The 16,705-nt window shown below is 41.1% G+C and overlaps 1 protein-coding gene across 1 annotated transcript in view; it reads left to right on the forward strand.

The window, feature by feature from the left end:
• The window catches only part of plekhg2 (pleckstrin homology domain containing, family G (with RhoGef domain) member 2), an 81,164-nt gene that overhangs the window by 30,078 nt on the left and 34,381 nt on the right, over window positions 1–16,705 (forward strand). Inside the window, exons 5-6 of the mRNA XM_042486878.1 lie at window positions 10,857–10,923; window positions 12,423–12,469. Coding sequence (XP_042342812.1) covers window positions 10,857–10,923; window positions 12,423–12,469 — 114 coding nt within the window. The remainder of the gene's footprint in view (window positions 1–10,856; window positions 10,924–12,422; window positions 12,470–16,705) is intronic.

Raw genomic sequence — 16,705 nt, forward strand, 5'->3', positions numbered from 1 at the left:
TATCGAGCGTCTCAGCGTCTCTCCTGAGAGCCGTGATGAAAGCTCAAAGTTCAAAGTTATCTTTGAAGCTCAAACTCAGACTTTTCAAAGACGAAGAAGAAGACGGACTCCTCAGTAGAAAGGAGACGTCACTGTTTGAGCCTAGAAACATCCCGAAATCTTAGAAACATCCAAAAATAATAGAAATATAAATCTGAAAAATGCTGAGAAATTCTAGAAATGTGCTAAAATCGTAGAAACGTCTTAAAATTCGGGAAACTTAAACTGGGATACTTACAACTTAAAAAGGTCCCAAAATAATGAAAACATCCTAAAATATTAGAAATATCCTAAAGTCCTAAAAATATCCTGGGATCCTAGAAACATCCTAAAATCCTAGAAATGTTCTGGAAATGTCCTAAAATCTTAGAAACAACCATATATCCCCAAAACACCTAAACCTAACCTAAAATACTCAAAACATTGTAAAACCTTAGAAATCTCCTAAAATACTGAAAACGTCCTAAAATCTTAGAAACGTTTTAAAATTCGAAAAACTTCCTGAAATTGTATCGACTTGTATCGACTTCAGAGCTCAAACTATTCAACTAACTGAGTCGAATTACTGAGAAATAATCTGCAGCTGTTTTGATTTTTGTCAGATTGTCGGTGAAGCGTGTTCGTGTTTGGGATTGATGATCAGAAAAAGAACATTTTTAAAAATTGTTTGAGTTTTTAATCGAGACGTGACAAAATTTTAAAAAATCACTAATTAACCCTTTGGAACCTGGAGCGACATCACTTTCCTCGTGCTGTCTTTCACAAATATTTAAACCTTTAAAACATTTAGCAAAATGATGTGATTTATTTTTGAGAAACGTGGGGAAAAGGCACAAGCAGCTTGGGAAGCAGTGTTTTACAAATTATTAGATACATAAAATTATTTTTTAATAACCTATAGGGAAAAATGTCGGGAAATGTAGGGAAAAACTTACTTTTACGTTATTTACAGAAAAATGATAAACTAGGAAAAAATAAATATGAAGTAACCAAATAATTAAATTATAACCCCTGTGACCCCTCTTCATCCCCGTACCTCATAAAAATCATGTTTTTAAACATCATTTTAAAATAGTTTTATCAAATATTATTCATTTTTTTGGTGTTTTTTGAATATTTCTCCTCGATAAATACAGTTTGATGGATGTTTTTTGCGACATAAATTCAGACGTTGCATCGTGTCGGATTCACTTCACGTTGTTTGGTCGGTAGAGTAAAGCGCCGCTGCAGGCGGACGGTCAGCGCGAAGGCTGAAACATGAAATAATCGTTATTTCGGGTGCTGCCGGTTGGATGTCTGGAGGAGAAGCTGCAGCTCTTTCATATTAAGCTCCCTCTGATAGTTATACGATTACAGCGCTGAGAGCCGTAAATCAGACTCCAGTCAGAGGGATTTGTTAAACTCTTACACTCAGGTATGTTTTTAGAGCTCGATACCCACCGTGAATTACACAAGACAGCCGACAGTAAATACTGTGTGATTTAGTGACGTGAGTGTGCAGGGTGGTCCGCCGCTCCCGCCTCCCCGACCACCAAACGTTTTTATTCGAAAGTGTTTGGTTTAATCTCAGCAGCAGGTATAATTAGGGAAAAGAGGCTGTCGAGTTACTGCTGCTCTTCATGTTTGAACCTCGGAGGCAGATTTTAAAAAAGTCTCCGAGCTGCAGACAAAAAAAAAACTACTGACAAACAACAAAACTTGTTGTTTTTTAGCGAGTATTCGCTGCGTTTTGAGCAGCTTTTTAGCTCCCAAACGTAAGAGACTTAAAATGCACTGGGTGGAAATAAGTTTTTTTTGGTATTCAAATGTCTTAAATCTGTTTCCTTAAAATGTTGCAACATTTAGATTTTTTTTTTCTGACATTGCATTGTAAAATTTCAGAATAATTGGGAACATCTTTAAGTAATAAATAAAAGTCATTTACCACCTTAATGTCAATCAGATCAGGATAGTTGACTCAAAAACACGGCCGGGAAGCTCAGATTAACCTGCCGACTTTGTTTTTTAATTTGTCGTGTTTCCATTAGACACATTTTCAATTTACAGATTCAATTTGAGCAATTTGAGGGTTAATGGAAACCTGCCTGGTGATAAGTAATGTCTTAAAGACAGAATATTTAACTTAAACTTGTTGTTTCTAGATTTTAGGGTGCATATTTAAGTGTTGAAGTGAATTTTAATAATGCTGATGAACCTCACGGAGCTTTTGGATTTTCAGAACAAATGATAATATTTCCAGCAGCGGGACATTAAAAAGGCCCTCAGCATTTCAGAGCTCCTGATTTATTCTCTCACTTTTGCTGATAGCGGAAACAGAAATCACATTAAAGGACTATAAAACAGTGATTACAGAGCGGCTGCAGGCTGTTTCGGGGAAATAAAGAGATAAAGAAAAGGCGCCTCGGTGAGAGTGAGACGTGTTTGTGTTGGATCGGACGCTCAGACTCTGACGTGAATCAAAGGCACCTGAGGCTGCAGACGCAGGTCGGTCCTGATGAAGGAAACTGAACTCAGAGTTTTTCTTACTTTGTTTGAGTTTAATTTTACACTACTTCATACCTGCTGGCTGTATTTTATTCTTTATACCAGCAGTTCTCACTCCAAATATTCAAAAGTGTGAATGTGATTTCTGTTCAGGTCCAGAATGATTAATGATCCGCCAATAACTCTGATTAAACCTGATTATCACTTTCAGGCAACGTGTGTTCAAGTTTAAGGCAGTTTGACACAAAATACATTTGAGCTTTGAGAAAAATATTTACTAACTTTATTTATATAGCACCTTTAAAAACAGCTGTTTACAAAGTTATTTGACATTTAAAGGCAGGAACTCAGGAAATAATAAAAAAAACAGAAGAAGAAAGTTCAACAACCATAAAGCACATAAAAGGAATAAAAGTAAATAAAATGGGCAGATCACGAATATTTAAATATATATATATATATATAGATAAATAATGCAGTGTCTGCTGTGTACTATATTTTACGTATTACACTTACAACTGTAAACTTTCTGGATACAAATTCATTCTTTAGTCAATATCTGATGCTGATATAAAAACAAACCATTGGCTGATAACTGATACAGATTCAATAAATATTTTTTTTCCACAGTGCAAGTTATCGTTAGTAGTATAGTAGTTAGTAGTAGTATAATAATAATAACAATAAAAGTAATAATCTATTAATCTATAATAATCTTAATAATCTATATTCTATCCTCCTCTCCTCTCCTCTCCTCTCCTCCTCTCTTCCTCTCCTCTCCTCTCCTCTCCTCTCCTCTCTCCTCTCCTCTCCTCTCCTCTCCTCTCTCTCTCCTCTCCTCTCCTCTCCTCTCCTCTCCTCTCCTCTCCTCTCCTCTCCTCTCCTCTCCTCCTCTCCTCCTCTCCTCTCCTCTCCTCTCCTCTCCTCTCCTCTCCTCTCCTCTCCTCTCCTCTCCTCTCCTCCTCTCTCTCTCTCCTCCTCCTCTCCTCTCCTCTCCTCTCCTCTCCTCTCCTCTCCTCTCCTCTCCTCTCCTCTCCTCTCCTCTCCTCTCCTCTCCTCTCCTCTCCTCTCCTCTCCTCTCCTCTCCTCTCTTCCTCTCCTCTCCTCTCCTCCTCCTCCTCCTCCTCCTCCTCCTCAGCATATCTCGGATGCCGCTCTGTCAGCTGCTGTTTATCACTCTGTTAAAGAGTCTCCTCGCTCTCTGTGAGGATGAAAACCAGACATGTCGGCCCCCGTCGTGTTTGGTTTGGCCCCGGCCCTCCACTGAGGGCCCGGCTCTTTGCTCGGGGCTCGGGGGTCACGGGGGTCACGGGGTCGTGTGGGGTCAGGGTTAGGTTTGTGTATTTAGCAGCTAAATCCCCTGAGAAACGAAAGTGAGATGATAAAATGCAGTGCAGCCGAGGCGTGACGGCAGAGGAGAGACTCTCAGTCGTCAAAAACAACATCTGAATAATACATCAATTTAAAAAAAAGGTCATTATTTAACCCTTTGACACCTGGATCCACATGAGTTTTATTCTGCTCTGTTCAGAAACTTTTCACGAGCATTTAAACCTTTGAAATCTGAAAATTGTTTAAATTATCAGAGTTACATACAATAACATGCGTACAATAACAGTTATGGCAAAAGAGAAGATAAAAAAGTAAATATTTACAACAAGATTACCTGGAATTTCACCATCCAGTAAAGAAAAACAATTTAAAGACACAAATATTAATATTACATATGGTAAATAAATATAAAATAACCCTCACGCATGCTGTTTTCTGATAGTCTTGCACCTATGTGATGTGCGTATAACCATCCTCTTTTAACCCTTAAAAACCGAGCAAATTGCCCTGAATTATTTCATGAACATGGGAAGAAGGCAATGAGCAACTTAAGACAAAAATGGGCCCAAAAATAAGATATTTGTAAAAAAAAAAAAAAAAAAGAAATATATATATATATATATATATATATATATATATATATATATATATATATATATACTGGTATATTAGATAAAGAAAGGAAAAAAGAAAGTTAATAAATAAAAAGAAAGTAACATAAAAAACCCACAAAAAGTCTTAAAATTATACGATGCGATACGATACGATGAACTTAATTGTCCCTGTAAGGTAAAATCGGAACAAGTACGACTTAATACAAATTTTGCACACATTGCACACGACACCTAATGCACTCAAACAATAACAAAACACATATTGCACTCACCTATATTCTAGTAACATAGCTATAGATATTTTATTTTATAAGTTTGCAAGCTTTTTTTTTTAAAAAAAATGTTTTTTTTTTTACCCTTAACATTTTTTTCTGTGTTTTTGAGAAAAAACACTTCTATATCTCCAAATTTCTTGCAATTTGCAGAACATTTCTCACCATGTTGCCTTTTCTTATTAATAAAAGAAATGTAACCCCTTTGTTGAGGGCTTAAAGGCTTAAACTCTTGTTAAAGACGCCTGAAAGCAGCAGGAGAAAAGTGCAGACGATCCAGTTTTCAGTTAATTTGTTCTTGGACGCACGAAATCAGGAGATGTTTAACAATAAACTGCTCAAACAAACACGGTGCAACTTTGACAAAACAACACGTGATGCTGCATCGTGTCTCTGCAGCGAGTTTCTGCACTGGAAAGAAAATAGTAAATAAATAATAAATAAGAATAATAAATAAATAAGTACAGACGGGTTTTAAACATGATTTGTTTCCACATTTTTTGGCAGTTCAGTTGTTGTTGTGTTTCATCTAACTCAGTGTAATCTTCACATTTATGGGATCAAAAAATAAATAAATCTGAATTGATTCTTTGACATTTGCACAAATTTGAGTGAAAATACATTTTGGTAAAACATGAAACAAAAACACTGATTTGGTTCTCTAACTGCTCCGTTCTGGCTTTCATTTTCTTGTTTTCTTTCCTTTGTTTCCAAAATGTTTGACTTTATTCCCACAAAAAGACGTTTTCCCTGCCTGTCTTCAATTATCAGTTATTTTCTCTCTCTCTGTTCTGATGTCTTCTTTCTGACCGTCTGTCCTCTGTCACTCTGTCTGTCCTCTGTCACTCTGTCTGTCCTCTGTCACTCAGTTCACTCTGGCTGTCCTCTGTTCTGGCTGTCCTCTGTCACACTGTCTGTCCTCTGTCACTGTGGCTGTCCTCTGTCACACTGTCTGTCCTCTGTCACTCTGACTGTCCTCTGTCACTCTGACTGTCCTCTGTCACTGTGGCTGTCTTCTGTCACTCTGGCTGTCCTCTGTCACTCTGTCTGTCCTCTCTGTCCGTTCTGTCACACTGGTGTCTGTCCTCTGTCACTGTGGCTGTCCTCTGTCACTCTGGCTGTCCTCTGTCACACTGTCTGTCCTCTGTCACTCTGACTGTCTTCTGTCACTCTGGCTGTCCTCTGTCACTCTGACTGTCCTCTGTCACTCTGACTGTCCTCTGTCACTCTGACTGTCCTCTGTCACTCTGGCTGTCCTCTGTCACTCTGACTGTCCTCTGTCACTCTGGCTGTCCTCTGTCACTCTGGCTGTCCTCTGTCACTCTGACTGTCCTCTGTCACTCTGGCTGTCACTCTGTCACTCTGTCTGTCCTCTGTCACTCTGACTGTCCTCTGTCACTCTGACTGTCCTCTGTCACTCTGGCTGTCCTCTGTCACTCTGACTGTCTTCTGTCACTCCGGCTGTCCTCTGTCACTGTCTGTCTCCTTGTCCTCTTCATTTTCTCTGGGTGGTATTAAAGTGCTTTTATTGTGGCAGGTTTGTCTCTGTCTCTCTCTGAAGTTGTCTCTGTCCTCTGTGGTTGCTGCATAAAAAACAAAAACACCCTGAATCCCCTCTTCCTCTCCCACAATCCCCCAATAATGATGTCCGCCGGCCACAAAATGAGGCCTGACGCCAGAGAGAGCGAGCGGGTGAGAGACCCGAGTGTGTGTGTGTGTGTGTGTGTGTGTGTGTGTGTGTGTGCGCGCGTGTGTGTGTGTGTGTGTGTGTGTGTGTGTATGAGATAATGAGAGACTTGATTTCGGCTTGTTAACTAAGAATGCAGTGAGAGTTCTGCGGTTTAACCTCATATGTGTGTGTGTGTGTGTGTGTGTGTGTGTGTGTGTGTGTGTGTGTGTGTGTGTGTGTGTGTGTGTGTGTGTGTGTGTGTGTTGGCGAGTGTGTGTGTTGGCGAGGAAACAACCTCACATATCTTTAATTTAATGCACTGACCGTCTTCTTATTTACGCCTGCTCGCACTGAACCTCTGCAAACTTTAAGTCGACTGTCAGATTGTAAACAGAGGAGGACGACGTTTTCTTTTACTTCTACTGAAGTAGAACTCGTAATACTACATAATACTACATAATACTACAGAGTACTAATTCTCTGTCACAAGAAAAAGCACTAAATTTACATCAAAAATCAACCATAAAGCATACAAATATACTAAAAGTGCCAAAATGATATATATGTTATTGGATAATTACTGGTTTAAATCTGATAACTTACACTTTGGTATAAATGTGTTGCATTAAAAACTGCAGTATTTCCAGTCAGTATTTCAGTATTTTGAGATGGAGGTGGAAAATCCAAGTAAAGTAAAAACGTACCTTTAACCTCTGGAGCAGGAGATCTCAAACTTAATATTCAGAGGTCCAAATCCTATTTCTATTCAAGGTCAAAGGTCAGAAACGAGTTGTGAACAGCAAAATGATTTTATTGAACTTTCTTAAAACTTACAAGCAAAGTACACGGAAGTTTAAAACCGTCTGAGACAAAATACATTCATGCCGAGTTAGAAAAACTCGGCTGCAATCAGCAGGTGCTGTTGTTACCTAAACGTAACCTCGTGTAGCATCATCCCACCATGTGCTCGTGCTGACATCGTGGTCGCGGTGATCGTGCAGCGTCACATGTAGACGTGGAAGTTCACCACAAAGCATCAGCGTGACGACACGGGACGAGAACGTGTTAATCCTACACAGAATCCTTTTGTCGAGGCGTGTAAAAGCCTTTTTTTATTCATTCATGTATTTTTTTTGAACCTATAGCCACTCAGTGCAAGCTTTCACACCGCCAACGTAATTTCGCCGAGCGAAAACCTGTAGATGACAGGTACCTAAATCACCATGGCGATGCTTTATGGGGACCAAACAGAAATGACGAATGTATCAACTTGTGACTGTTGTGATAAACGTGGATGTCGTCACAGCGGCTCGAGTGATCCTCAGATTCTGGAAAAATACATCCTCTCCAGATTTTCTAAACGAAATTCGTACGAACACACGTGAGCTCAGGTCAGCGATGATTTTGAAATTTCTCTGCCGCGCTGTGATGATCAGCCGTTTATTTCTGCTAAATTACTACTTTAGGTCTTAAGATGTGTCGAGCTCCGATAACGATACTGTCGGTTCGCTCATGTTTGACTGAATAAATCAAGAATTTGAATTAAAAAAAGCACTTGAGCAGCACTTCAAGGACGCCAAGGACGCCTCATTTGGCGATTTCAGCTCGTCTGTCCCCGTGTCTCCTTGTCTTGTCTCCAGATTTCTGATCTTCTTTAAGCTCTCGTCAGATATTTGGATTTCCTCGTCTCCGTTTAAACGTCTCCTCTCTCCTCTCGGTGTTGCAGTTTGTCTGACGTCACGTTTCCTGATGTATTGTTTCAGTGAGCCGCAGTTTTCAGATAGTCATCAGACGTTTGGCTCGCGTTTCTGCCCAGCAACAAAAATCTGCTCCAGGAAGTAAAAACAAAACCTGACAGAGTTTTCCTGCTCCGCTTCATTTGACTGCAGCACGGAGGTCTTTAAATGTCTTTAATGCGCATATTTACAGGGAAATATTCGATAATCATGTTCACAGCTGCCGAGTCAAACCTTTAAATGTGCTGCAATTTCTGCGTTTTTCGTTTGGTTTGAAGGTTGAACGATAAGTTTCCTGTTTTTCAGAAACATTTCTTTATTTCTTTGATCTTGGTTCAGAATTGGTCGCCAAAAGATTTCAAGCACCTAAAAAAAGTCCTGAGAATCACTCAGCCAGCATGCAGAATATTTAACCCTTTAACCCTTTACTGTTATCAATGTGCATTTCAAAATTAGGCTGTAAAATAATATTATACAGAAACATTATTATCAACATTAATTGAGTTTAGTTTTTAACCAAAATCAGTCCAAATCATAAATATTCAATAATCATTTATTTTTTGAATTTTAATCCATTAAATGTCAGGTTTTTGTCGTGATGCCACTATGTTTTCAGATGAAAAAAAAACAACAACAACAAAAAATTGAATTATTTTCAGTATACTATAGGGTTAAAAAGGGTTAAAATCCCAAAAATGTTTAATAATTAGGTAATTTTGATTAGGATTGAAGCTGATTTAAGATTTAAATCCCAAAAATGTTTAATGGGGGTAATTTTGATTAGGATTGAAGCTGATTTAAAGATTTAAGCCAAAAAAATGGGGGAAAATATATATATACTGTATATATAATATTTTTATCAAAGTTTTTGGAGGTGGACATTTTTCGTCCTTAAAGGCCGTAACTGTTCGTGAACGTCCTCAGAGGGTTAACTGGTTTGTTCGAGGCCGTGAAGCTTCTGGTCTGCTGCATGTTTCATATCCTCATTAACCAGTAAACGAGCAGATGTGACAGATGTGACTTAGATTCGTGTCGAGACCACGACGTGAACATGTGAAACATGTGCGGCGGGGTCAAAGGTCAGAGGGCGGGGCTTGATCCCGCTCAGAGTCCAGACAGAAACATCCAGCGGGTCTAAAGTTTGCGCTTTTTGCTTTTTGATGACGTAAGTCGACTTGTGTAGACGCTTATATGCAGATGTTGACGCACACGCTCGCACGCAAAAGTGATTTGAACTTTTTTGGAACGTAAATATCTTTTTGTGTGTGTGTGTGTGTGTGTGTGTGTGTGTGTGTGTGTGTGTACGAGTGTGTTAGTGGGGAGATGGATATGAGTGAATTAAGATGGAGAGATAAAGAAATGATTTGTGGAAATTGGTTTTTTCGGTGTGTGTGTGTGTGTGTTTGCGTGTGTGTGCGTGTGTGTGCGTGTGTGTGTGTGTGTGTGTGCGCGCGCGTGCGTGTGTGTGCGTGCAGCAGTATTTGGGACTTGGCAGGATGGAGCGATGACGATGAGGATGGATTGTGGGAACAGAGGGAGAGTTTTCGGTGTGAGCGTCTGCCAGCTGTAACAGCCTGCAGGTTGTGGAGTCGCCTCACACTCGTCTCGCTGCGACGGCGCTGCAGCGGCGTTGTTCCTTGTTTTATGGCGTTAAGCGTTTTCCATCGCTCCCAGCAAATCAAACTGGCTGTGACTCAGAGATTTACTGAAACTCTGTGGGAGGATTATGACCTGTTGCTGTTTTCTATCTGTTGCTGTCAGTTTGCTCCAAACTGGGATCCTGCAGGTCCTGCAAGACCCGACATGAGAAGGTGCAGACTCAGGATGTATTTACTGTAATTATGGATGCACCAAATCCGACTCCGTCAGCCCAAAACTACCCAGCTGATAGCTTCCATTCTGGCTGCATGGATCTCATCGAGATCATTTTTATGTAAAATGATGCCAGAGATTATCGCAGCTCTAAAAACTGCAGCCCAACGTGACTGAAAAAGAAGCTGAAACTCTGAATATTAGATATTCTGATATTCCTCCTCTCTGTTAAAAGAAAAAAACCTTGACAGAGACACATAATGTCCATTTTACAAACTAATGAGAATGCAAAGACGATGCCAAAAACGCCCAAAGGGGCCGTTTACCCGGCAACGGTTCATGCATGAAACGCAGAACTTTTGGCCTTCTGTTGACACGACAACGGCATTTTGGGAGCCTGAAAATGCAAACGTTTGAAACCAGGTTGCAGAGTGTAATCGTCTGGAACGCCACCCTTTCTGTCGCCATGGAAACTGGCAACGATCCTGTGAGAACGCTGACGTCATGGCCGCGCTTAGTGTGTCATTACAAAGCTACACTGCTGGCCTGGCGTGCACGCTGCAGCGTTTTCAGTTGTTTTTGCAGATCCGTGCACACGAAGATCGTTAATCTTATAATATGAAGGCAGATTTTTTTAAAAATGACTTTTCCATGTTTAAAGAGTGAATCTTCGGTTATGTGGTAACGAGCTGTGTGCTGCACGTTTGATCGAATAGATGATGCAACTGTTCTGACCTCAGCCGATCAACAGCACCAGAGTTTGACCTCTGTGATGCTCTTGTGTCCGAATTCGACCTGACCGTGTTGTCGCTAATCAAACAAGTCAAAGATAACGAAATGTTCTGTGTGTGTGTGTGTGTGTGTGTGTGTGTGTGTGTGTGTGTGTGTGTCTCCTCAGTGATCTCCTTGAGGATTTGGAGAGGAGTCCTCATGCTGCAGCCATCGCAGAATGCTTCGTCGAACGGGTAAGTACAGTACAGCTCTGTGTGTGTGTGTGTGTGTGTGTGTGTGTGTGTTTGTGAGGCTTGTTAGTTGACAGGAAACATGACACAGTGAACCCCACACACCCAGTAAACCAGCAGGAGAACTGGACCCTCCATTCACTGCAACACACACACACACACACGCTGCTGCCGATCAAACCAACACCCAATGAATACATGTTGACCATGTGTGTGTGTGTGTGTGTGTGTGAGGGACACTGGTAACATTGTTCTCACATGTTACGGCACAGTGAAAATGTTGCCTGAGCAGCTGACTGCACGTCTGAGTTTATTCCACAGAGATTTCCACCACTAAATAGATTTACATTAAATTTCCATTTAACGTTCATGTTCCCCAGAGGAAGAATCCTAATTATTTTGCCAACACTCTGACCTTCTTCTCTTGTGTCGCCATCAGCTCAAAATTCAAACGTTTACAGAAAAAGGATCAAATTTTAACATACAGAAAGATGTGAAATGTTCCCAGGTATCCCGCGCCTGGTCTCCAGAGGATGATCCATAGAGATATCAATGAAACCAAAGGAGGGTTTCCCTTAACCCTCAAACTGTAGAAAGCATGACTGCTCCTCCAGCGCCACTTCTTCCTGTCTGTTTAGTGAAAGCACTGGACATTAGATTAAACTGTTAGAGACGAGCAGAGTTATTTTAAGACTCGTGTGTGTGTGTGTGTGTGTGTGTGTGCGCGCGCCACACAGTGCTGTCTTTCTTCGTGACCTCCTGACACTCTGATGCTCTGACAGGAAGTGATAGTGAGGGGTAAAAAAAGTCAGACAGATTTTTGAATGTAATCTTTGTGTTAAAGCTTAACCTCGTTTCTGCACATAAATATGAACATAAATCAAGTTAACGGCAAACAAGGCGCCATATGTGAGTCGAGGGGAAACACTGAGATTCATGCTGACGTTAAGAAGTGACGGAGTTAATCTGAGTCACATCAGATGGTTTTTTCTGTTATAAATGTCAGAGGGACGAGAACTGAGACGTGGGAAAAGATGGAAAGTTTAACTCACGTCAGCTTTGTTTCTGGTATTTTAACAGTAAAGAGGATGGAGGGAGGGACGAGATTGACACAGTTTGGGACCTTAGAGGGGACAGAGAAGAAGAAAAAACTCTTAATATATATATTTATATTTCAATGACTCAAAATAATCAACAAACATGAGGACGTTGTGGTTTTAGGATATGAATATAATTATTTAAACCAGACACTACGACGGCACAGATGAATATCACACAGTAAAAAAACAATGTATTAATTTAGATATTAAATATTCAGTCTTAACATTTGTTCTTTTTTCCAATGATTTACATGAATTCATCATTCAAAAAATCAATATATACACTGCGTCTCTTTTTCACACTGTCTCTCTTTCTCTCCCGTGAAGTGGCAGATGATGATGAAGACGATGATCTGTCCATCTGTCCTTTCTAACATTTGTTCTCGTCCTTTTTTTTTTCAGAGTGAAGCCTTTGACATCTACACACTCTACTGCATGAACTACCCAAAGTAAGTGCAATTAAATGACACGAAATGTAGGTGAAGTCATGTGCTCGCTGGGAATGAAACGCAGGAACTATTTTATGGAAACAGCATCGCCGATAAAAATGAAAGTGAACGCAGAGTGAATTTTCTATATTCGCCTTTTTTCCGGCTGCTTGCGGTCTGGTGCCTGGTCGCCACCTTTTTATAGAGCAGACGTTCGATACGGACTGGGCGGTGAGTGGGTGCAGACCCAGCTCGCACCTCGTATATTAGGAATGCAATAATACAACGTAATGAAGTGCACGTTTTCTACTTAAAATAGTTTTATACTCATCAATAAACTGTTAGTTTTATAGAAAAAAGTCTGTCTGGAGATCTTTACCGCCATCCTGCCACCAGATAAAGTCTCAGACGTAATTGTTTTGCAGTTTGACATCGTTGTCATGGCAACATTGACAGTTGGTGAGCGTATGACGTTGAAGTCATTACGTGTCAGAGTTTAAAGGCAGCTGACAGGCGTTCGTTCAAAATAGCAAGTTAGGTCACGGCTAACGGTTCTGTCCTGCGGGCACGAGGAAGCGAGACTTTGGCGTCCTCTGTCAGTGTCAAAGCGGTGAGGACGTCAGCATCCAAATGTGAAAAAGAAAAGACAACCTGACCAAGAAAACCGAGTTTTCAAAGACGAGTGGACGGAGAAATATGCGTTAATTTTTCCTCGATCCAGCATGATTGGAGATGTGAAACGTTCGTGCTGAAAAAATTATTGTTCGCCAGTCACAATCACGAGAGCGAAAAGCTTAAATTTATAACTTAAAAGAGTATTTAAACTTATTTTCTACAGATCTAGCCACGGCCTCAGAGAGAAGCTGGTCCTTAGTCTACACGGTCAGCCCACAGATGACGTCGGGTTTTTATTTCCAGCAGGTGGTCGAGTGTTTACGAAAACAAACGTCAGCGGTGCATTTCCACGACCTTTCGTCGAGCTCTTAGAAAAGACAAATCATCAGTATGTTTGCTGTGCGTCCTCCACGCAGACTCAGCAGGACTTTACTGTTTAGATTTATGCTCTTTTATTACTGACTCTCAAGTTTCCTGCGTGAGTTTGATGCCGAAATGTCCCGCTGAGGACCTTCAACATGCAAAAAATGTTCAATTTTTTTCTTTTGTCTATTCCTGATGAATGGACGAGTTTCGGGGTCTGACAGCGAGTGAAGACGTGTGAGGCGTCCGTTTTTATGTTGAGAGTAACTTTGTTTTAGTAGAAACATAAAATCAGGTAAAATAGGAGGAGAGCGAGGCGACGTGGAGGTGCTGAGAGCTCTGCTTTATGGAGCAGAAGAAGAGTTTGTAGCAGGAGCTGTATCTCATCCAGAACATCACACACACACACACACACACACACACACACACACACACACACACACACACACACACACACACACACGGCCTCCTCAAACTGTCTGACAGATGTTTGGCTGCAGTGTGTGTGTGTGTGTGTGTGTGTGTTTCTGCATTAAATTTTGGTTTTGATTCCGGCACAGAGTCATAGATTTTGATGCTTTTTTTTAATCTTGTTCGACACCAAATGAAAAGCAGTAACACGCCAGGTTTTTAAACGCTTCCACACGTTCGTATTGTTCTCAGGCAGCACAAGTACGGTGGCCCACAAGGCCAAACACGCAGCAACGACCCAAAACATTTCCATCAGGAGAAATGTGCTGCAGCTTCAGAAATATGTGCCGATTCGAAAACATGACAGCTGAGGCTGAAAGCGTTGTGTTTTTCGGATGTGATATCTCAAGAACAGCTTCAGGAAATATGGAAATTTGGCACAAACGTTCTCCTTGACTGCATACTACTGCGTTTTCAGCTGTTTTTGCGGATTCGTGTACACGGTGATCATTTTAACAATGTTATCATATAAATGCAGTTTTTTTTTTTAAAGCAAAGGAAAGACTTTCTCGTTTTTTGGTCGGGCCGTTGTCGTCTAAAAGTAATAAAATGATTAAGTGACTGCTGGGCTGCAGGCTCTTCAGATGAGAACGTCATTAACTGTTTCAGCGAAAAAAAGGAAAAATTTAATTTTGTACACGTCGTTTCCTGCAGAGAAATGAGACGCTGACAACTGCAAGAGAAGCTTTAGTCAGAGAGATCAAAACACGTGTCGACCACACAATCGCAGATCAAGGATTTTTCATCATCAAAGCTTTCTTAAAAGTATCAGCTTTTTCAAAATCTTTTACTGTGCTGTTTTTTTCAGTCCAGATGTCCTCCAGTTGTCTCCGTGTCTTTGTCTCCTCCTTCGTGTTTTATTCTCTGTAGACTCGGAGAGAATCGCTGCTAATCTCAAACTGCGTCTCGTCTCCATCAGTCTGACAGACAGATGTTTGTCCTGACTGGATCTCGGCCCGTCTCTCTCTCTCTACATCTGTCTGCATGTTAATACACTTAAATCACCGCATGTACACACCGTAAAAGCCTTCATCGACAGCCATACATGCCCGTGTGTGTGTGTGTGTGTGTGTGTGTGTGTGTGTGCGTGTGTGTGTCTCGAAATCCCTTCAGTCAGCCGACCCCTCCTTCACCTCGCTCCACTCGCTGCTCTCTGCCTGTCGCCTCCTTAAAGCTCCATTAAACTCCAATAAAAATAAGTAGGTCAAATGCTTTCAGACCACCAAACTGAAAAAAAAGCTCTCTGCGCTGCGTCGCTGCTTCTTCTGCTGGATCCTCTCAGGCCTCACATTTCCAAAAACGCTGACTTACTCTGCGGCTGCATGTTGGTGTCATTTCAGGACCGATGTCACTGAGTTGATTTTAGGTATTTTTGTGCCACAGATGCATGAATCTGCATCTAAAGTCTACAGACTGCAAAGATTGTCAGAGCACCATCTATTATTCGGTCAACAGTCACCTCATCATGCAATCCGACAGCTGGTATCAGCATTTTTACATTTCCACAAACCACAGATGCATTATGTTTGCCTATTATTATGTAGCAGATACATTAGGTTGAAACTTTATGTTTCAGCAACACTTATGGTTTGGAAAAGATCCTGTTTTGGCTCAAAATACCTGCTTTTTGTGCTACAATGTGACTGGAAAACACAGCAATGTCTCAGTGAAATAGATTGCTTTCTGTTGTGCTATCCCCTCTAGAAATGCAGCGATGTCTTGAAAAAAGAAAAAGCTTTTTGTGGCACTATCTCTCTTTAAGAAATGCAGCGGTGTCTGTGAAAACAACCACTTTTCTTGTCACTGTCTAGGCTCAATGCAGAGATGCCTGGATACGAAAACGCAGCAATGTCTCCGTAAAGAACGTGCGTTTTGGTGGCACAATCCTGCCAGGAAATGCAGCGATATTTCAGTGAAAACAACTGCTTCTGCTGCACTACCTCAGCTAAAAAACACAGGGGTGTCTTTGTAAAAACAGCCACTTTTCATGGCACTATCTTGGATAGAAAATGCTGCATTGTCTAACGAAAAAACAAGCGCTTTTTGTAGTAGTATCACAGCTGGACATGCAGCGAGTCTATAAGAGCAGGTTTTGTTGAATCTGCAGCTTTCCCAGGTGTCACCACAGAATATAAAGATGTAAATAAAGATGGACGACACGCCCCCACCTACCCCCGCTATGCCGAAGTGAGGTTAAAATATCCGAGAAACAGGTGTCGCCAGCTTGCAATGGTGATGTCATTGAAAGTTATTTGGCATCTGCTTTGAGTTTTTAGTTTGGCTCATTCACTAAGGGGTGGGCTTTAGGACCTACACTGCAGTCAGACACCAGGGGGCGATCCACATCGAAAAGTTACACTTTGAGGGATCCCACATGGTGTCCATCGTCTCATATAAAGTCTGTAGGTGTCACAGAATCCAGCGTTCCCTCCACCTCCTGATGGCAGCTCATACACCGTGTCATTTTAGAAATGTCGATATGATATACATGAAACGTACAAATATAACGTATCTGTGGTTTGCAGAAATTTTCTTCTGCGTTTTCTTCTGGTGAGATGCAGATGTACGTGAGTGTTGTTACAGAGCAAATTCACAGAGACAGTAATGTGATCAGCAGAGGAGGAGACGGTCGCTCGCTGTCAGCCTCTCCGCTCCACATTTTTCCGCTGTGATCCGCTGGGTCAGATTTGGAGGGGAATCTGCAGGATTGCAGGTTTGTGAACTCGAGTGTCGTCCCGCTGGGAACTCGAGATGAGAGTCTTTGTTTGGTTAGTTATCCTGCGTAAAGCGAGAAATAACATAAACGGC

Source organism: Plectropomus leopardus, chromosome 5 (genome assembly GCF_008729295.1).
Source record: "Plectropomus leopardus isolate mb chromosome 5, YSFRI_Pleo_2.0, whole genome shotgun sequence".
Classification (NCBI taxonomy): Eukaryota; Metazoa; Chordata; class Actinopteri; order Perciformes; family Serranidae; genus Plectropomus; species Plectropomus leopardus.